Source organism: Brassica napus, chromosome A6, assembly GCF_020379485.1.
Source record: "Brassica napus cultivar Da-Ae chromosome A6, Da-Ae, whole genome shotgun sequence".
In the NCBI taxonomy this organism is placed as follows: domain Eukaryota; kingdom Viridiplantae; phylum Streptophyta; class Magnoliopsida; order Brassicales; family Brassicaceae; genus Brassica; species Brassica napus.
In genome coordinates, this window is record NC_063439.1 from 22,036,882 (window position 1) to 22,060,028 (window position 23,147).

The window sequence follows — 23,147 nt, forward strand, 5'->3', positions numbered from 1 at the left end:
AATATAAAATATCCATAGCTTGCGTAATTTATTTTATTTATTTTGAGATTTATTAGATTGATTATTTATTATTTTATCTATAGCATGCAAATAAAGGGACAAGAAATCTTTTTGGATCCAAATAATTCCTAACGTCAAATCATTATGTGCTGCTGCAATTTAGATGCATTGCATGTGTACAGTCTATATCGCAAAGAGCTAATTAGCCACTCTAAATTATAATTCAATTAGTTCAATTCTTTTTGTTTTGTTTTGGCTTGTATTAACAACTGATAACTTGTATACGCATGCATGCAAGAAGAATCATCTGATCGGAGTGGTGAAACTAACGTATTTTACTGCATGGCTGCTGCGTACGTAGTACTTGATCATTTACTGATGCAGTTGTGTTATTAACTTATTGTAAAGAAGAAATTAGTAGTGTGGATACTAGTTGTTTCAGGGCGTGATTGGTTGATTTGCAAGCATCCGTAAAACGTTGTTTATACAGAGTGATTGCGGTTATACACATTTTAAATCAGCAAGGAAAACAATCTTCTTTGTGTAAGAAACATATTAACTCAAACATTAACTTAAAAATTAAAATTAATTTATGATTTTATGATTAGTAACATTTTTGAGTTATGCTCTTATTCAAACTTAATCAATTTTAACTCATGTCAACAATCAAAGCTAATATTATTTCAAAACGTTGATAAAACAACAAACCCCTATATTACAGATCAATGAAGTTAGAAAAACAATTATTTTAAAAATTAGAATTTGATTGTCCTGTTTAGGCTACAGGTAGGTACACTTTCTACTTAGCAGCAATCCCAAATTGAAAAGAGAAACAAAAGAGATGGTGAAATGAAATTTTAAAGAGAAATTCTTGGGTTCACCCCCTAGGTGAACCTAGAGGTTCACCAACCAATAGTGGTTGAGTATTTGATATTTGATATCTTTTAAAAAAGGAAATAAAATTGAATTTCCAAATATGATATAAATTTTTAAAATAAAATAATAAAAATACATAAATATAGTTACAAAAAATAAATAAATAAATATTGTTAAAATGTTAGCAAAATACTAAATCCTATACCCTAAATTCTAAACTCCAAACCCTAAATTATAAACCTTAAATCTTGGATAAACCGTAAACCATTGGAAAATTTTAAACCCTAAATCATACATCAAAACTAAATCTTAATAACACTAAACCCTAAACCTTAATCACTAAACCCTAAACCCTTGGATAAAGCCTGAACCCTTGGATAAATCATAAACTCTAAATAAAAAATATTTAAAATTAAACCCTAGAGTTTATGATTTATTCAAGGGTTCAGAGTTTACCCAAGGGTTCATAGTTTACCCAAGGGTTTAGGGTTTAGTGATTAGGATTTAGGGTTTAGTGTTATTAAAATTTAGTTTTTAGTGTATGATTTAGGGTTTAAGATTTTTCAACGTTTAGAGTTTATCCAAAGTTTAAGGTTTAATGTTTAGGGTTTAGGATTTAGGGTATAGGGTTTAATATTTTGCTGAAGATTTAACAATATTTATTTATTTATTTTTTGTAACTATTTTTATGTATTTTTATTATTTTATTTTAAAGATATAATCTAATTTGGATATTCAATTTTATTTCCTTTTTTAAAAGATATCAAATTTCAAATACTTAATCACTATTGGTTGGTGAACCTAGAGGTTCACCATAGGGGGTGAACCCAAGTATTTCTCAATTTGAAAAGGAAAGAAAGTAAGGTCCACCGTTGAAAAATGAGAACATGCATGGAACAAAAACCAAAAAGCTAACTACAAAATTTTCAGACCCTTACAAAATCTCATCTCTCTATCTTCTTTTGATATCTTCCTTCCCAATGTTGTATATTTTCACTACATAAAATCCCCACTTATTCACACACGAACACAAACACATGAGTACTGGTTTGCATGGAGAAATGATGCAAATTAAGATATTAGATAACGTTTTTTCATATAATAAAAATAATATACATTACATAGCATATGATCGATTGCTCTTAGAATGAGTGTTTCAAAGAGGCCAATTCAGATCAAATGTCTTGAAATTAGCCTTTTTCTCTTCTACTACTCCACGACGCCGTCACGTTGAAGGAAAAATAAAATTAAACTTAAAATAAATAAGAATTACTGCTAAAACGACAGGATCGTTTCTCACATCGACCGAGTAGGTAAAACAGAGCAAAACTCAATGGAACCATAATGACGCAGCTCCTCTATCATTTGCTCAATGTGATCTTCCTCCAATGGCTTGAAACTCTGTTGCAGATTCGCGTTTCCATCTTCCCATTTGATCTCCTTCATCGTCTCCGTTACTCCTCCTCCTCTGTCATAATGATTTCCACCTGCCGTCATGTTCATGACACTGTCCGTGTCCGGTAAGGATAACGACCGTAGTCTCGGGTTCTGAGCTTGCGCCTGAGACTGAGTTTGCGTCTGTTTGGTCAAATGAAGAGAAGCCATGTAGCATTTGTGGAGTTTAGCGGTGAGAGTGGCGGAGAGGAGCTTGGAAGAGGAAGAAGGAACGGCGTTTGGGTTGTAAGGAAAATTAGTACGAGCTCTGGGGCCACACATTAGCCTCGCCGCCTCGTCGTAGGCCCTTGCCGCATCCTCCGCCGTCTCAAAAGTCCCGAGCCAGATTCTTGTTTTCCTGAAACAAGACAAAGAAAAAAAACGAATTAGCCAACAAGGTCAAGAACTTCTTGATTAACTTTCAAGAAAGAAAGAAAAAAAAAACAAGGGTAGTTTGGTAATTGTGAGAAAGACTTACAAGAGAGGGTGGCGAATCTCGGAGACCCAAGAGCCCCAGTGTCTCTGTCTCACGCCTCGGAACCGTTGTTGTGGTCGTGCCATCAGAATATTAGGGGTCAGGTATGTTCCAGTGTGTTTTCAATCAAAGTGATTGTGGGAAAATGTAAAAGAGGAAAGTGATGAAAGGTGTTGTTGGAAGAGTGAAGGGTGGCTTTAAGTACTGTTGGCTTCATGAGACAAAAAGAGAGTTTGAGAGATGCTTTTGTTGTGTAATTAATTTATTTGCTAAATTAACTGGCAATCAATTTGGTACTAAACGGGACCCACACCATTACCAATACGATCCAGAAAATCTCATTGATTTTTGTTGATGAGAGACATCAGCGGAGTGAGAGAAAGAGACATATGCTAATGTATTTTTATTCTTAAATTGAAACTCATTTGTTGTATGTGTAATTGCCGCGACATGGGCAATGGATTATCTATTGCTCTCACATATTGTAAAGTTTTAGTGGATATTAAAAACTTATAAACTGTATATTCTAAGCTAAACTGTATGTAGGGAAATAAATTATTTTTTAACCATGTTTTTGGAAAGTATCATTGTACTTTCATTTGAAAGAAAGAGAATAAGACCTATGCAAAACGAAATTTATCAAAACTTTTAATATATACATATTCAATAGTTTTCTTATAAAACGGATTTCAGTTATATCTTTAGTTCTTACTTCTATCGTTTGACATATAAATCCTAGATTTTTTTTTGGTCAAACATAAATCCTAGGTTATGAGTGAATACTTCTTTAGCTAAGAAAAATATATTAATAGCTATAAAATTATTTACTGTCCTAACTCCTACATGTAGCATATCTAAGTGATATTGTAATCCCCAGAGATCTCCTAACAATATGTATTTTATGACAATATGTATGTTATGTAATAACTAATAAGTATCCATTTCCTTTATTTCCCAATTGTGAACAAGCTGGATGCAAGAAATTTTGGCTGCGGTAAAACTTCAAACCCACATCACATTTTCACATGGGTTTGATCATCACAACATGTCTGTACATCATAGATACTGCCAAATTTTTCTAGATTTTTTCCAACTAATTAATAATAGCAATAATAAATGGAAGCAAAAAAAAGAGTTTGATGACTATAGCGGGACTCTTTCATCACCATTCTTCACCCATGTGAGTTTTCGATAATGACTCAATCAAACATTAAAATCATCTTCGACTATTATGTATTTTATATATTTTGTTTATTTTAGGTCATTATTGAAACAAACATTATTAATATTTTCTGATCATACCCATGATTTCTGAGTGTAGTTTACCAGATGATATTCGAAGAGTAAAAAAGATAATAAAAACAATTAATGTTATGCATTGTATAGGATGTATCGATTTTATTGTTAGTATTATATGGTACTTTTGTAGGAAATGACACACTCTGTAACCAGTTCGTCTGTGGATTCTTATATATAGGAGATGTATTTTTGGTCGATATTTCTCTTTTGTTCTATACGTTTCGTAAAACATAATTAAATTGTTTATCAATTGAAATAAATAAATCTTGTAATTTATATTCGGTCGCAAGTATTTTAAAACTTATTTTCAAATTCAGACATTATATCCTTTTCGAGTCACTAGTAACTAGAATAAAAAGTGATACTAGAAGAATATGTTAGGCAAAAAGTGTGCTGTTAGAATGGATCCATCGAAATAACAAGTGCCAACATTATTGGGGTCAATCCAGTAACAACTTGATGGAAGAATCTTAGACATCAATTATGACTACAAGAAAAAATCACTAGAGGGTCATTAACTTTTATTAATAATTTAATCAATTTAAACCCTAATAACTTATCATGTCCCTAAGAAAAAGGAAAAGAAAAAACTATATCTCTACTCTAGAGGCAACGTATCAGTAAGTTACATGATCGACTTTTCCAATTAGAGCATGATTAACCCTGGTTTCTTAGCCGAGGTTCTTAATTCATGATTTGACATTTTTTTAACATTTTTTAGCTAAAAAAAAACTCTTATATCTCTTATTTAAGAGACGGTTCTTAGTTTTTCTTAGTTAAAATCTAAGAAAATGTAAGAACCGTCTCTTATCTGAAGCTAAGAACCCCAGTCTCTTAACTGGGGTTAATCATAGTCTTATGAGATGGCCAATATACTCTTTAGTCAATGTATTGCATTCATTATCTTAAATTTAAGTATTATTAGGCAGTGGATGATGTAGATAGGTTTTGGGAGGGGCAGCTGCCACCCTTGATTTTCTGAAAATATAGTTGTTATAAGATTTTCATATTGCCCCCTTTGATATGTTCTTATATTCTACTGCCCTGAATGACTATAGGTCGATCAGATAATAAATCAAAATCATGTGGGAGTGGGTAGCTCCAAAGACTGTTTGAATTGCTCATTTTGTCTCTTTGCTACTATTTTGGCACGTGTGAGTAGTGTGGTTATCCTTCTAGGTTGTGTTGTCTGAATTGTTTGTTTTTGTAGAATAGAGGGTCATCATATGTTTGATGGATCATATCACACATCTTAATTTAGTTTTGTCGACACTGGAGAGAAAAGAGAGTCGAGAACATACACGAATCAGTTGTTTGGGACTACATACAAAGTTATGGGAAATTCAGAGGAGTATTATGAATAAATAAAGTGGGGTCTAGATAGTAAACGCGTGACGTGGGAGCCACTACGTATATATAAACATGGGTGATGAAAATGGGTTTGATTGTGATTCATGTCCTTTTCTGCATTCAGCTGTAAACTACCCCAAATCAGTATATATACAATAAGCATATTTGTTTTTACAATTATTCTTTTTTTTTTTTTGATCAAAATAGTACTTGATTAATTAAAGGAGAGTTACTCTGTTACAAGAACAGAGGAGTGCAGAGAATACAGAGCAGTTTTAGCAATAGAATCAGCAACAGAGTTCGCTAAACGCGGAACAAAACAAAAGGAGATAGATTCAAAAGAACGCGCCAAGATTTTGATATCATGGAGTACGCCTTTCAAGCTAACATCTTGTCCCTGAGACTTCAAGAGCAGGATGAGAGACTTTGAGTCCGAGTAGACACGAAGACTACTAACATGTGATGAGAGAGCTGCCGTTACTGCAGCTTTAACCGCCAGAGCCTCAGCCACAAGAGCCGAGGGCACAAAACGTCGGTGAGAGGAAGATGTTTCTGCGCACACATCCAAGGAATCTCGGAGTTGCCAGCCCATGCCACAGTTACCTGTTGAAGAGTCCCAAGCTGCATCTGAGAAAACAGACCATGTATAAGAATTATCAGTAGGTAGAGGACCATATGGGACCACAGCGGGTGGTAAAGAAGGCTTTTCGACATAAGTCTGAGCAGCCTTCCAAGCTCTAGCGTCTTGAATCGCTTTCAGCACTGAGTTCTCTTCCGAGAACTTCTTATCCTCAAACAGAAGTTTATTCCGATTGGTCCAAAGAACCCACAATACCCAAGGATACAGTGGGGTGCCTCCTAAACCTGTTGGAGGGAGTGATATCATTCTTCTACAGTGTAGAAGGAGTTGGCCAATCGAATCGATGTTGATATGTGATGGTTTGTGGAGGCCTGGAACCAACTCCCAGACCTTTACAGCGAAAGGGCATTGGAGTAAGACATGTAACTCAGTTTCCTGAGCACCACAACGTCGACAGACTGGAGAAACCGAGAGTCCACGAGCTTCCAGCAGGGAACCAACCGGTAGCGCCTTGCAATTTGATTTCCAGAGGAAGTGCTTAATTTTCGGAGTGGTCTCAACCTGCCAAACACACTTTTTCCAATCAAACTCCCTATCCTTCTCATTGCCATTGAAGAGCTTTGCAATCGCATATCCTGATTTTGTTGAGTAGCTCCCATTTGCGTTTGGTAACCAAACTCTATCATCTTCCAGCTGGAAGGAGCTAGGAATGAGCTTACGGATATCCTCCTCATACTGAGGTAGGTTTTCTTTAATAACAGCTACATTCCAGTCTTTAGAGATAGGGTCTATTAGTTCCGACACCTTCCAAAGATGATTCACACGAGTAGGAGGCCCTATTGGGGATACAGGTTCAGAAGTAGATAACCACGGCTCAGTCCACATGCTGACTCCCCGTCCCGACCCCAAGGCCCACCCAAGCCCTTTTAATAGCAGGTCTCTCCCCAGCAGGATACCCCGCCATCCATGAGATATTCCATTAGTGGCCGGTACTTCAAGGAAAGGAGACTTCCCACAGTATTTCCCCATCACTATTCTTGCGAGCAGAGAATTTGGCTCCTTTAGGATCCTCCAAGAAATTTTTGCAAGCATCGCATCATTGAATTGTGCTATCTCTCTGAATCCAAGTCCCCCGGCATTTTTTGGTTTTGAGAGGTTACTCCAAGAAACCCAACACATCTTTTTGATCTCCGGAGAAAGATCCCACCAAAATCTCGTAAGGACGGATTGGAGCTGCTTAACAAGCGATAAAGGTAATTTGAAGCAAGACATGGAGTGAGTAGGCATAGCAGCCAAGACCGCCTTCAACAGCACCATTTTGCCCGCCCCCGAAAGGACTCTAGTAGTCCAACTCTGTGCCTTCTGTCGCATCCGATCTACAAGGGCTGCGAAGATATTGCGCTTCTTTCTCCCGAAGTGTTCCGGCAGTCCTAGGTATTTACCTATGCCCCCCTCATTTTCTATGTGAAACAGTTCACGGATGCGTCTTTTGGCTTCTCCCGGGGTTTTTGCTCCAAAAGTTATCGAGGATTTTCCGAGGTTGATGCATTGTCCCGACGCAGTTTCGTATTTCTTGAGAATTGAGAGCAGGGCAGAACAACTCCTAGCGTCTGTCCGACTAAAGAACATAGTATCATCCGCAAAAAGCAAGTGGTTTATAGCCGGGCTATTCCGAGAGACCATTATACCAACCATCTCCCCGTGTGCCTGCGCTTTCTTACAAAGCCCCGAAAGAACTTCCGTACAAAGGATGAAGAGATACGGAGATAGGGGGTCGCCTTGACGGATTCCACGGGTGGGTACTACTCGACCCTGAGCTGCACCATTTATGAGATACGAGTAGGATACAGAGGATACACAATTCATTATCCAAGAAATCCAAGTATCATGAAAACCAAACTGTGCAAGGACGTTTCGTAGGAATCCCCACTCGATACGATCATATGCTTTGCTCATATCCGTCTTAATCGCCATACTGCATCGGACTGTTGCTCCTGAGTGCTGTAGATAGTGCAGAATTTCGTGTGTGATCAAGACATTATCCGCTATTGACCGTCCCTTGACAAAAGCTGATTGATGTTCGGATATCAGCCTCGGCAGGAACTGTTGCAGTCGACGGGTAAGGAGCTTTGCAATGATCTTATAATGGGTGTTGCAGAGAGCGATGGGCCGGTATTCCGTCACTTTCCTCGGGCTAACGATTTTTGGAATCAACCTCACATGGGTTTCATTTTGCCGGGGATCCAGCGATCCTGTCGCAAAGAAAGTGAGGATGTCCTTTGTGATGTCATCGCCAATGATGTCCCAAAAAGATTGGTAAAAGCTTGCCGAGAAACCATCCGGTCCCGGAGCTTTATCGGGATGAATAGAGAACAGGGCCTCCTTAATTTCCAGCGGGGTAGGAGGAGCAATCAATGTCTGATTCATCTCTGTGGTGACCTTTGAAGAGATACCTTCCTGAACCACCTGAGAGGAGTCCGACATTTGAGCCGTAAATAAACTAGTATAGTACTCGGTAATAGTCTGAACAATCTCCTCCTCCTTAAAAACCGCTTTGCCTACACCATCTTCCAGCACTGAAAACTTATTCAGCGCTCTTCTTCCTCGTGTAGATGCATGGAAGAAAGCCGTGTTACGATCACCGCTGTGGAGCCATTGGATACGGCTTCGTTGACGCCAGTAGAGCTCCTCTTCTTTGTAGGCAGCTTCAAGGGAAGCTGTGATTGTGGCGATGATGAGTGTATCCGGTGAGGAACAGGAAAGAGCCGCCTCCAGCTCCTCTTGGGCCTTTCTTATCGCAAAGTTGCTGTTAATATTCTGCTCCCGAGTCCACTGTATGATGTTGTGGCGAATCCTGTTGATCTTCGAAGTGACATCTTCGGCTGTCGTGCTGCTCCATTGGTCGCAGACAATTTGTCGGATCTCCGGTTTATCCTTGAGCCGTCTATCGAAACGGAACAATCCCCGTTTCTTTTTTCTGGTCACATCAAAGTGGATAACTATAGGTCGATGGTCAGAACCTTCAAACCTAAGATACTCACAGCGACCTGCCGGAAAACGCTCAAACCAGGCGCAGTTTGCCATCGCCCTGTCCAGTCTTGACTGGATAAAATGATTATACCTCGTTCCTCTCCACGAGAGTTGATTCCCGGAATGTTGAAGATCCCATAGCCCCATCTGAGAGACGAAACTCCTGAACGATAAGAAGGAGCCCTCCCAGCGGGCAGGACCTCCAACTTTTTCGGAGTTATCTAAGAGATCATTAAAATCTCCTGTGATCAGCCACGATTCATCCCTTCCGGTACCAAGATCCGTCAGTTCTCTCCAGAACTTTGGGCGGTTCGCGGCAAGGGGGGCTCCATAAATGAAGGATACAAAACAAGAGGATCCTTGCGCCTCAATACGAGTATCAATAATATTTGCAGAGGAGAAGAGAATATCAACCTGAATATCATCCCTCCATGACAGCGAAAGCCCGCCTGAGAGACCAATAGGGGGGACCGTGAAGTGGTTAGTGAGATTTGAGTTTCTGAACAGCTTGAGCAGAGCTTCATCTTGATTCTTGGTTTCCATAAGAAAGAGTACAGCAGGAGCTATTTTCTTACGGAACTCCTGTATTCGCTGGACTGTCAGGGTGGTCCCAATTCCTTGACAGTTCCAGCTAACACAGGCTAAGGAAGAGGCTTTGGAAGGGGCTGAAAATCCTTCCCCTTCTTCACCATAGCTGGGATGAGCTTTGGTATTGTAGATGTGTTTCTTGCTGAGCCCGTTTTACTCCTACCACCAGTTCCAATAGCATCCATGAGAAGCTTCCTACGCGGGGAGCTATGGGTTTTTGTGACACGCCTTCTTTTCACAATGATTCCTGAGGTTGGGTTGAGTCCTGTTTTCTTTCTGGAGTGGGGCTTATCCATTACTCTTTTGCCTGCTGCCTTTGAGAGGAGAGGAAGATCTGTTTGCTGAGAGTCTTCGTCTTGTTCCCCGCTCTCAGATTCCGAGATGAGCGGTCCAAGGCGTAAAGAAACATGGATTCTATCCTCACTGAGCGTTCGAATGGGTGACCTTTCACAAGGGCCCAGTCGCCCTGACGCAAAAACATTGGAGCTCGACGGGTGATTAAGGATGCCAGCCGCTTCTGGGATTGGCGTGTCTTCCAAGTAACGCACTTCAACATCCTGTAGATGCTTAGACTGAGAAGATGATGATACTTCTTGCATCGAACGGCTTGTCCTGCGAGTGTGGACAGAGAGTCTCTCCTTAGCAGAGGTTCTTTCTTCGCTAGTTCCTTCTCTGGTTCGAGGGTCTGAGAGACGAGAGGCTAAGGGGGACTTCCTCTGTCCTCCACCCGAGTTACCTGGGGGAGACTGGTAAGACTTTGAGTTTGCCTCTTTTGAGAGCGAGCCTCTAGGAGTTCTCACTACCGGGTCCGGGGGCCTGCTACCTGACTCAGAGTGTCGTGGTAAGTCATGGTTCTGAGCTGAGCGTCTGGGTGAGATTTGTCGCGATGGCGATGGGGATCGACGACGTAGATAAGTCCTATCATCGAAGCGTCTTCGATTTTCCTCAAAACCCGAGCTTCTTTCAGAACCAGCTCTAGATGCGACCTCTCTTGAGTAACTGCGGGGGGCTCTATCCTCAGCTAACTTATAGTTTGTCCATCGGGCCCCGGAGCGTTGTGATGCTTGGTGTTGCCGAGCTAGTCTCCTATCTTCCTGACGTCTTTTTCCATCTTCAATTATCTCCAGGGTGTTAAGTTGGGAGATACCCAAATCTCGTCTGCCATCACTTGGGTATCTTGCTGGAGGGCGAAAGTTGCAGTCACCTTCCTCATGAGTGAGAGATTTACAGAAAAAACAATGCTTTTGAAGATTTTCATATTCGAGTTCCACTTCCACCACTGCTTTTGATGGAAGCTCGATGTCCACGCGCATAATCAGTGGTTTGAGGGCATTAACTGATACTCTCAACCGAGCTTTGTCTACTTCTTTGGTTTCAATAGGACCCAGTGCTTTTCCAATTGCATTAATCGTATCCTCCGTCCAATAATGGAGGGGAATGCCATGAATGTTGATCCAAAAAGGAATGAAGGCAGGGAAGGTGTCAGATACAACTGGCTCCCATCTTTGAAGCACCATCATCCATCTTTTAAAGTGGAAAGGAGCCTTCGACAGAATGGTTTGCAAGTCTTTTTCAGACTCAAAGCTGAACTGAAATAGAGCCGGTCCTAGCGCTCTACCGGTGATTCGACCCACTACATTCCAGTGTTGGAGAAAGAAATCCACCAGTGCCCCTGTCTTTTGGATAGCAGGGTTTGTAACTCTACCAATGAGAGTAAGCTTGTTACGTTCTATGAGTTCCAAGTTGTTCGTTTCAGGGATGCGAACCAGAGGTTTCCTCAGATGAGTGTTCTCGTCGCTCCATTTGCCCTTCGCAGCTCGTGAAAGACGATGGGCCATGCTTGATACAGGGGATACTGACGAGAGAGTGGACTACAAAGGTAGTAGAGGCCAAACAGCGATGGAGGAAAAAACTACACAGGGTAGTAAAGAAACTTATGTTGCCGCTCTCATGGAGACAAAGCCAAGATCTTCAGTGGTTGAGATATTTAAATCCATGGAGTCTAAGATGGAGTCCAGAATTAGCAGCATAGGACTTCACCGGCGAGAATGGCCGGAGAAGGCGGTCCCTCCGACAAGGTCGGGGGAAGAACCCGATGAATAATAACCAGAAGTGCTTTTACCCCGAGGATATTCCCAAAAGCAGGAGAAGATTTGAATCTTGCAGGACAGAGATAGGTGGACAGCAGCTGAAAGGGGGAAGTCAACTCCCGGAATCAGGAAAGTATCCAGCGGTTAAGAAATCTCTCGAGAAAGGCGCCTGGGAGAGAAATCTTGATATGATGGATATTGCATATTCATGGAAGGTTAAAAAGAGCTATTCCAAAAGGTGTTTTTACAATTATTCAACTGTAAATAGCCACGCACATAAAGACTTTTCAGTGTATGTATTTTCCAAGAACTGATTTAAAACACTTCTTTAATAGTTCCCGATCTTATACTCATAATTCTTCTAGATCAGAAATCAGTTTTTAAATATTTTTTATTCAAAAATTACTCTTTCTATCAAAGTTACCCGGAAAACAAAAAAATATCTCTTGTGTTACTATTAGACCACCAAGACTTTGGTAACAATACATCTATTTTATACAGATCTCAAATTTTATTTGATCTCACAAATATACTCTTATCTCTTATTTTTCTTATGTGATTTAACCTCCGGTAACAAATAGAAAATGAACGGGGTGCATAACAAAAAACATGAACGGGGTGCATAACAAAAAAAATGAACGGGTTAGAGTTTCAAAATTCCCTGTATATTAATCATGGAGCATTACAACTTTCGTAATCACGTGTCATCACTAGAATAATTTTTAAAATCTTTATAAGTTGGTCTACATAAAAATAATATTATGGTTTTTTTATTAAACTAACTATCAAATTGATTAGTAGTGTACAAAATAATATTTTCAAATTCTTTCTTTAGATAACAACTACAAAATTACTTATGATTAACATAAATATGACAATTAATGATTATAAATAATACATTTTTGATAACAATTTTTGTATCTTGTTTTAATTTTATATTATTAAAAGAAATTAAAAAATTACATTAAGCATATAATAAAAAAAAGATTTTTTTCTATATGTTATATTTTGATTTTTTTTAAACGACTAAAAATTATTAAAAATGGTAAAAATCCTACATCGAAAATTTTGTGATCAATGGTTTAATATTTTCTTGTTCAACCAAGATACAAATAATTATAAATTGTATGAATATGAATTTTCGTTAATAGATATTCATATTATATATATATTAATATAATTTCAGTTAAAATATATACTATATAAAATATATAAATATGTTAATTTTAAAATTTGCATTGAAAAATTATTGAGATCTTAATATTTTAATTTGAAATTTGTATTGATAAATCTCAAATTAAAAATTTTGTGTTTAACCGTTTAAATATTTGTTACATCAAATATATAAATATTGATAAAATCGTATGAGTAGAAAATGTCAATAATAAATATTTATATTAAAATATACTATGTATATATATATATATATTTCAATATCACTAAAGTTTAATTATAACGATATAAAGTAAATAAAATAATTGTTTTTATTTACTTACCAAAAATATGATTGTAAATAAACAAAAGGTATTAGTTTTTGTTTGTTTCAGATTAAATATGTAAATATTTATTATGTCATTCAGATTAAATATTTTAGTCTTAGTTTTAATTCCTAAAAATATTTTAAGGAAATACATGACAAGATTTCAATCACCTCCTTTTGAGTTTGTTCGAAGAATAAGATATTTGATCATTCGTTTAATACTTTTTTCTCCTTAATACCTTATCTAGCTATTATATTTGTAAGAATGAGATATTTGAACTATTTATTAAAAGTTTTATGGTTTATCATTTAATAAATCAAACAATTCTTACTTTATACATAGTTTACATATACTGGAACGGTAAAGTGATATATATTTTTATCGGTATACTCTTAAGTTATTAAACCTCAAAAACATAGGTTAATAAAATAAGTAATTTTTTGTTGTTGTAGAATAAGATAAGTTTTAAACCGAACTAGTGAATATACACTAGACATACACTAATATTTTGAGTGTACTTATATTCTATAACAGCTTAATATATTAGATTTGAACATTAACTTGTAAATAGAGTTTGCCGGTGATTTTTCAAAAATTTGATTCTTAGATATGTATCTGGAGTGGAACTAATTTTTACAGATGTTAATCTTTTTAAATTGACATTTATATAATTCACCGAATTCACAAAAAAAAAGTTAAAAAGGAAACAAAACTCATATAAGTGAAACATAAACGAGAACAAAAGCATAATATTATAGAGATAGAAAATGAAATCACTTATGGAGATTATTCAATAGTGAACAAATAGAGAGGAGAAAACCTAATCTCCTTTCGTCATTTTACAATCGATATTGTCTATCTGGTTTTTGTGATTTGTGTTGACCGCAAAACTTAATTTTCTTTTGTTTATATGAAATCTTAAAAATAATTAAAATGAGATGTAATACGTTAAATCTTCAACAACGATGATAAATTTAAGAAACTAACATTTGTATTCGTCATTTTACAATCAATAAAGATTGTAGTGTTACAAAATATTAAAACTATTTAATAAACAAACATTAATATAAAAAATTCATTTCCCGTATACCCGTGGGTTATCATTTAGTGGTGTATAAATTTCTGCAGAATGAATTCTAACAAACTTTATAACGACGGTAGCAATTTAGGAATTATATTGTTAGTGACTTAGTATTTAACAACTTGTTAAAAATGTATGAAACTTTCATATCACAGTTTTTTGGATGAGTATAAACTTCTACATGTACTGGAATGAATAACACGACTTATAAATATAAATTATTTTGTGTTAAAAAATAAACGTAAATGATTTTAAGTTAGAACGTTAAAATATAATTAATATTTATTTAAATTGCAAGAAAGAAAATTGACTAATCATTTTTCGTCGTTTATATGGACAAAAAGTTATTCAGGTGATTTCCCAAATTTTAACTAAGTATGTATCTTGATAACAAAAAATATATTTTAATTATATAAATAGTTAAAGTTCATTGATGAAATTAAAATAATTAGGCGACGTCCATGTCAAAGACCGCCATTGTCTCGTCCCATTCCACACTCAGGCACATGCAAATATGGAGGGTCCATTGAATCCACAACAAAAGGTCACATAAATTTAATATCGTATATAACAAATGTAATTCAACATGGACTTTGGAGGTTTTAGAGATGTTGTTCCTCAGCTTGCATACACACATGCAGTATCTTTTGGTGTTATCTATGCATTCTTATGTTCTTGGTAGAAGCGAATCTAATCTATGTTGACAAATTTTCCAAATTATCATTTCGAAATTTGGAAATATTTACATATTATGGTATATTATATCAAGTTTGTTTGCCTTTTTGTGTATTATGTCCGAAAAAAGAAGAAATCTCACAGAAATTCATCGTATATTTTCTTCAGCGGAATCTGTTGTCGCCTGCCCTTTCCAAAACCAAGACAGCATTAAAACATTGTTTGGTTTTTATAACTTTCACACACACGCAACTGAAATCAAAAAGTGAGTCTAATACAATAGTAACATTACAAATGGTTTCAGATTATAAGCTCTAATCATTGAATTAGAATCCAAGACTAACAAGGACATAGAGTTAAGTGATTTGTGTTACTCGGATTCAAATGTGTATATTACATATTAGAAAAGGAAGAAAGAGTTAAAACTTAGAAGCAAAAGTTGGAGAAAAATTAAATGGGACGCGGTTTTGGAGGAAAGTGAGAGCAAGTGAATTGTTTCATTTGACTCCAAAATGAAAGATACTTTTTGTCATTCTTATTCACCGCACTCCATGGGATCTCTGTTCTCCCACCCACCCCCCCCCCCCCCCCCATCTCTTCATCCTTTGAAAGTTCTTTGTTTCCTACAGACATTGATACAAGTTGCTTCTGTATGTTATCCACAGAAACTTCTTTTTGATGATATAAACAAATATTTAGTTATTTGTAATAGTTAAACATTATTTTTATTAAAAATAAATATTCAAAGATTAAGGTTTCAAATAACCTCTCCTTCTTTGGCACTTAGGACATCTTTATTGGTGGGATGAAGAGAGAAAGGGAGAGAGTCCCTTGTTTTGATTAAGGTTTCAAATAACCTCTCCTTCTTTGGCACTTAGGACATCTTTATTGGTGGGATGAAGAGAGAAAGGGAGAGAGTCCCTTGTTTTGCTTTTTTTTTTTTTTTTTTTTTTGGTCATTAGAGAGTAAGGGACAGCCCTTAATTAAGGGCTTTTCCCTTCTCTTTCTTCCTCGGTTCCCATCCCCTTCCCCTAAGGGATGCTTTAAGGGACCTCCAATACAGATGCCCTTACAAGTTACAACCATTAGGTGAAATGTTTGTCAGGCATGATAAATGCTATCTCTCGACTCGTTCCCATGTGCTTTTGTTCATTTGTATTATTTTAGTATGCCTAACAACAGCATCGAATATAAGTTTGGTTGGCTCCTTCTGATATTAAATTTAAGATTCACAATATAATAAAAGGATTCATATCTTTTTTGAAAAATAAAGTTCATATGATTTCAATATAATTTGCATGATTCATATAATTTTTTGTTGTAACAATCTGTGCTGGATATTATTATTATCCTTTTTAATTATAAAAAGATAACACTAAAAATTATGATATAAAGTAAAACATTTATAAATTTAAAACTATTTTTTCCGATACCAACGCGTTGATGTTCTAGATATATATTAAACTAGAGTAGTTATTTTACAAAATTAATTTATAAAATGCGATAAATCTAAATTTTATATTCAAAATATAACAGAAAAAAATAATTTTAATACACATATAATTGCTTTAAGCTTTAAATTATATGTATCTTATTTTAAATGATTTAAAAATGTGCTTTTATAAAGTAGTAAATTGTCTTGAGCTTTAAAATTAATTAAACATTAATAATTTTTAGATATTCAAAAAAATTTCGGACAATAAAATAACACATTTTAAAAATAAAGTATACTATCAAATAAGAATATATATATATATATATATATATATAACATATAATGTATAATACAAATACAAATATTTTATTTAAGTGAAACAAAATTTACATCTTAAATAAATGTAAATGGTATTTACATATGTTAGTTAATTAATAAGAAAAAAATTAAAAGATTAACTTTAATGCTAAAAAATTAAAGAGAATTTAATAAATAAAAAGTGGATGAAACCCTTCATCAAACATGTGTATAGACAAATAATAGTAGTTCATCCACTTTTTTATAAAAGACGTACATAAGCAAATTTGAACTGCTTGTGTGCATATTTTGTTATGAAGTAACACAAATTTGTTGAATTGGGAAAATTTTGTGGATGAGATACACATGTGTACCATTCACTAATTATACACTTCCGACTAAGCCTGGGCGTTCGGTGTACCATTCGGGTTCGGGTCGGGTGAAACGGGTTATCGGTCTTTCGAATCTAAGGATATAAACACCATTCGGTTTATTTGATTTTTCGGTACGGTCTCGGTTCGGAACTCTTCGGGATCGGTTCGGTTCGGAGGATGATTTCAAGATCCGTGAAAACCCGAAGTAGAAATGGTTTCGGTTCGAGTCCGTGATGTTAGGAGTTTTCAAGGCTCCTAAGACAAATGTTGTAGTATAGAAGATTGTCGAACCAGTTCTGAGGGATATCAAAGCACTGAGAATGCAAGTACTCACTTAATCTAAGTGCAACCAATGATTTAGATGGGTTTTAAACTATGAATAAAACTAAAAAGCGATAACAGAATGATACTTTCTTGACTAAGGGAAAAGAGAATTCATGGGCATAGGAATTAGACCTTGGGTGATCAAGTATCGAACTAAAGATGGCAAATGATCAATCAAACTATCAACCTTAAGCCTAGACACAATTCTAAACAAGCTCTATGTCTAGATGAATGCTCATTTGCTAACACATCTCAAACATCAAATGTCTTTGGTTGAATAATATGAAAGCAATCATTACTAACAAGTCTATTAGCTATCTTAGCACCTTTAACAACAAATGTCTTTGGCAAAGTATACTAAAAGCCTAGGAGAGTTGTCTCGGGCATTTCATCGAACACCTTTCGGGTGAGAAATGCCTAAGGATCAACAACTGAGTGGCCAACTCAGAAGATGCATTATGATTACTCTACTAGCAAGGAAATATGAATGATCTACACTAAAACATCCTAGCTCTAACCTAATCACCCTTAATCTCCCTAACCCATGAATTCAAAAGGTGATTACTCACTAATCTCCATGATTCCTCTTAAACCCATATTGGATTCTAGATTAACCATGTAGAGAAATAGATAAGAAATCAACAAGAACACAAGATGAAAGCAATGAAATCTGAATCAAAAGAGGTTTTTTTACTAGTTCTCCTCTAGAAAAGAGATTATCTTGCCTCCAATGGCTTACAAAGTACTTAACTTAGGTTTAGAAAGTGTAAAACGTCCAAAATAAATTGCAAAAAGGTCCTTAAGAAATCATGATTTTCGGCAGCAAAATAACGCGGAGCGACTTGCAGGTGTCGCTCCGGGAAGTCGCTCCAGGGCCGATTTTTGGTGTCTCCGGGCGAGAGGTCGCGAGCGACTTTGGTGTGTCGCTCCAACGGGTCGCTCTGGATCGGGAGCGACCTTGGTAGGTCGCTCTGAGAGGTCGCTCCGGGCTTCGCTTCTTGTCGTCTCGCCATAAAGACGCGAGCGACCTCGGGGTGTCGCTTTGGGAGGTCGCTCCGAGAGGGGTGTGAGATGCGAGCGACTGCACGGGGTCGCTCTAGCTAGGTCGCTCTGAGAGGTGCTTTGGAGCGACCTCATGACGTCGCTGCGGAACCTCGCTCCCATGCTCTGCTCGTCCAATGATCACCTGTTTCACGTCCTTTAAGCTCCAAATGCATCCAAATGTCCCCAAGAACTCCATGTGGCACTCCAACACCTAATGAGGACAATGAATGCAAAATGCAACCTAGACATGGCTAAATCCTAATCTATATGATGAAAATGCTAATGGATGAATGGATAAAACAATGCAAATATGCAAGATATCAACTCCCCCAAACTTGTTCTTTTACTTGTCCACAAGTGAACTTTCTAGAACTCATAGGGAGAGAGGTTGAAGGAGGGAGCACATAGCCAAAAGAAACACAACTAGCACACTCTCTTATTACACTCTAGCTTCTCTAGGCCTATCTTAACTCTTTTTGTTCTTACACTCATCATCAAGCATCCACACATTCAAATCAACCAACTCTCACATTCATTAAGCACAAAACATCAGGTGAATTCTTGCAAATGGTCAGTTGGTCCAAGTCATTTGGTTGGGTAAGAGAAGGCTTTTATTCAAGTGATTCAAGAGGTTCAAAACATATGATCTTTAAGGTGGTTTACTCTCAAAACAAGTAGCCTTGACATTGCACATAATATATCAAAGAAAGGGACCAACTCATGCATACAATGCTCAATCTCCATTGTTCTACCCTTTTCCCAAACATACAATTACACAATCATTCCCAAATGTCAAACCCAACTCACACCTCTCACCAAAAGATCTTAAGAACTTTAACTCTTTCTTTTTGAAATCTACAAGGGATTTTTCTACAACCTCAAAACATTTCTTAGCTCCTAACAACTTTGCTAGCCCCCTTTTCTTTCTTTTCTTTTTTTTTTTTTTTTCTTTTTTCGATTTCTTTTTTTTTTTTTTTTATATATATATATTTTTTTTTTTTAGGTTGGGGGCCAAGACTTTTCAAAACTAGAGCTAGAGATTCTCTACTTATCCCAGAAAATCAATTCACTTAAGCACAAAGAGTCTATTCTTTTTTTTTTTTTTTCATTTCTCCCAAATCATAATCACAACACTCACCCCCACCTATAGCTAGACAATAGAGTGTCCAATCTAGCAAGAATGAAGATCAAGCATTGTCGTTCCCGATACTCTCAACATTATGCACATGTAAGACTTTCCGAAAAAGGCCTCACTCATCAAACAATGAAAGCTTAAAAGGAGGAAAAGGTTCTGGGAGTGGTCTACCACTAGAGTTTGTCAAAAAAAAGATTGGTATAAAGGATGTGACAACTCAAGTGTGTATAGCCATGACTCAGTACACAAGGGACCATGAGCAAGAAGCATTAAGTTCGTTCAGTTCAAATAAGGTTGTAGTTGGCTTCAAAGACTGAGTTCCAGTAATCAACAAGTTTCAGGAAGAGTTTTCAAGGCTCGAAACATACAAGTCTTTTTGAGAGGTGCAAAAACTACTCAGGTGCAACGTAGTGTTCTTTACAAGGCATTTAAAATCATTGCTCCCAATGCAAGTGAATGCAACCTATATGCTCTAGACTCTCCTAAAAATGCAAATGATGCAAACTAAATGATTGGTTTTTTTTTTTTATGCAAATAGGTATGCAATACATGACTCAATGAAACAACATCAAAGCAAACATGATCAAATACTTGGTACCTCCCCCAAACTTGAGTTACACAGTCTCTGTGTCGTCAAGTAGAGAGAGATACCGAAAAGAAGACTAATATGCAAAAATGAAATGGTATATACAAGGGAGTGTGGTGGGTTACCTTCTATAGGGAATGAGTAGAGGGAGATGCTCCCTCCTCGTCGTCCTCAGGTGGTAACTCTTCAAGGTGCTCATCAGCAGGAGTGCCCATCTCTTCAATGTAGAAGGCTTGCCCGAACACAGTTGGTTTCCTCATTTTCCCCTTGATGTCAAAGTGGAGGATGTTCTCTTTACCCAAATGGAGATCAATCGTGCCCTCCTTCACATTAACAATAGCTCCTGCTGTAGCTAAGAATGGCCTTCCTAGAATTAATGGATCTTGAGCCTCCTCACCCATCTCAAGCACCACAAAATCTGTAGGTATCTCATACCTTCCAATCTTCACAGGGAGGTCCTCTAAGATGCCCACAGGGTACTTCACTGAACGATCAGCTAACACCAGAGAGAGTCTACACTTCTTGTACTGAGTGAATCCGAGCTTCTTTGCAACAGACAAAGGCATCAAGCTGACACTAGCTCCCAAATCGCAGAGACTTTTCTCAAATACCATAGGTCCAAGAGCACAAGGTAGTGTGAAGCTTCCTGGATCCTCTAATTTCTCTGGAACATCAAGCCTCTGGATGATGGCATTGCACTCATGGGTAAGAATCATCATGTCTTCCATCTCCTTCTTCTTTGCAGCTACAACATCTTTCAGGAACTTGTTGTATTGAGGAATCAACATGAAAGCATCGATGATGGGCATTGCAACCTGAGCTTCACTCATTTGCTTCTCAAACAGAGCCTTGTACTTCTCTAGCAGCTGCTTCTTGAATCTACCAGGGAATGGAAGTTTGGGTTCATATGGAGGAGGAACAAAAGAACTTTCACTTGCTGGAGTAACAACTTCACCATCCTTTACTGTCTTCTTCTCTTCTCCAACCTTTCCTTTACCTTTGGCTTCCACTATCTTCTCCAAGATCTCGTCATTGATCTTCTCATCAACAATCACCACTTCATCATCTATGTTGATGGCCACCTCCTCACCTAGTTTCTCAGCATCCTTGGTGAGGGTTCTAGGAGGTAACTGCTTACCACTCCTAAGGGTGATAGCTTTGGCCTCCTTGGGATTTTGGTCAGACTTTCCAGGTAGAGATCCTTGCTGGCGATTCTGGTGAGTGTTCATGGAAGCAAATTGATTCTCTAAATTCCTGACTGTAGAAGCAAGGTGTGAGAATTTGTTGTTGAGCTCATTGTAGCTCCCATCAATCTTGGAATGAAGGTTCTTCAACTCATAACCAACTTGCTTCTCACTTCTAGTCTGAGACTCCAAGATTTGTTTCAGTAAGGTATCAGTGCTGCTCTCTTGAGGAGCAGAGGAACCAGACGAGGGGTTTTGCTGAGGCTGATAGCTGCATTGCTGGTTATTTCTAGGCGGATAACCACTCTGTTGGTTGTTGGGATAGGATTTCTGTTGGTAGTTGTTGTACTGAAAGTTGGGCTCCTTTTTGTACCAGCTACCATTGTTGTTAATGAAACACAACTCCTCTTGACCTTCCAAACCCTCAACCTCATTGACAGCAAGTGGATCTTCCTGCTTGGAGTTACCAACAAACTTCAGCTGCTCTTGGGTTGCTTTTTCAGCAATGAGTAGGTCGATCTTGTCTTCCAAAGCTTTGATCTCTTTTCTCGTCTGCTTATCATCTGTCCTACTGCCTCTGTCGTGGTCTCCAATGTAGACTGCATCACTCTTTACCATGTTGTCAACCAGCTCTTCTGCATCCTCCTCAGTTTTCCCCAAGAAGAACCCATTACTAGCTGTATCCAGTCTGGCTCTGTACTTAGGAAGAGCACCACGGTAGAATGTGCTCAGTAAGCTCTCCTTAGAAAAGCCATGGTGTGGGCATTGAGCTTGGTAGCCCTTGAATCTCTCCCAGGCTTCACTGAAGCCTTCCAAGTTCTTCTGTTGAAAACTGGAAATCTCGTTTCTCAGCTTAGCAGTTCTTGAAGTAGAGAAGAACTTCTCCAAGAATGCTTTCTTGCAGTCATCCCAAGTAGTGATGGAGTCACTGGGTAGAGACTTCTCCCACTGACGTGCCTTATCCCCCAAAGAGAAAGGGAATAGCTTGAGCTTTAAGGCATCTTCGGACACACCATTGGTTTTTGACAACCCACAGTAGCTGTCGAACCTGTCCAAGTGATCAAATGGATCCTCTAGAGCCAAGCCATGATACTTGTTGTTCTCGATCACGTTGAGGAGTCCTGATTTGATCTCAAAGTTGTTGGCTGCCACAGCGGGTGCTCGGATTCCCAATCTATGACCATGAATGTTGGGGCGGTCGTAAGTGCCAATGGGTCGAGCTGCTCGCTGTTGGTTTTGAGGTATGTCTCCCATATCAGTACTCAATCTCTGCAAGTGAGCCTGTTGCTCTTCTTCTCTTCTATTTCTAGCACACTCTCTCTCTAAAGCTCTGATGTCTGCAGCTATTGGAACTAGGTTTGATGGACCCCTGCTCCTCAAGTTCATACACCTGTAGATTAAAGGGAGGTGAAGAAAGAGAATCAGTAACAAAAGAAAATAAAAATGACTTAGTCTCAAGCAAGTGACTAAATCTCAATGTTCAAATCTACTCAGAATTTGGCAACGGCGCCAATTTGATGTTAGGAGTTTTCAAGGCTCCTAAGACAAATGTTGTAGTATAGAAGATTGTCGAACCAGTTCTGAGGGATATCAAAGCACTGAGAATGCAAGTACTCACTTAATCTAAGTGCAACCAATGATTTAGATGGGTTTTAAACTATGAATAAAACTAAAAAGCGATAACAGAATGATACTTTCTTGACTAAGGGAAAAGAGAATTCATGGGCATAGGAATTAGACCTTGGGTGATCAAGTATCGAACTAAAGATGGCAAATGATCAATCAAACTATCAACCTTAAGCCTAGACA

General features: G+C 37.5%; 1 protein-coding gene and 1 non-coding gene across 2 annotated transcripts; one reads left to right on the top strand and one right to left on the bottom strand.

Annotated features, from left to right (window-relative positions):
• Positions 1 to 1,953: 1,953 nt before the first annotated feature.
• LOC106352103 (ethylene-responsive transcription factor ERF003) lies at positions 1,954 to 3,017 on the bottom strand. The gene is made up of 2 exons (XM_013791777.3): positions 2,789 to 3,017; positions 1,954 to 2,668 (listed from the first exon to the last, which is right to left on the bottom strand). Exons 1-2 carry the CDS (start codon positions 2,869 to 2,871, stop codon positions 2,173 to 2,175), a joined length of 579 nt encoding a protein of 192 aa, XP_013647231.2. The 5' UTR covers positions 2,872 to 3,017; the 3' UTR covers positions 1,954 to 2,172.
• A 19,069-nt stretch (positions 3,018 to 22,086) lies between these two features.
• Positions 22,087 to 22,193, top strand: LOC125576036. The gene has a single exon (XR_007314570.1). It is a non-coding gene; the product is annotated as a small nucleolar RNA R71 (small nucleolar RNA).
• The last annotated feature ends 954 nt before the right edge of the window (positions 22,194 to 23,147 follow it).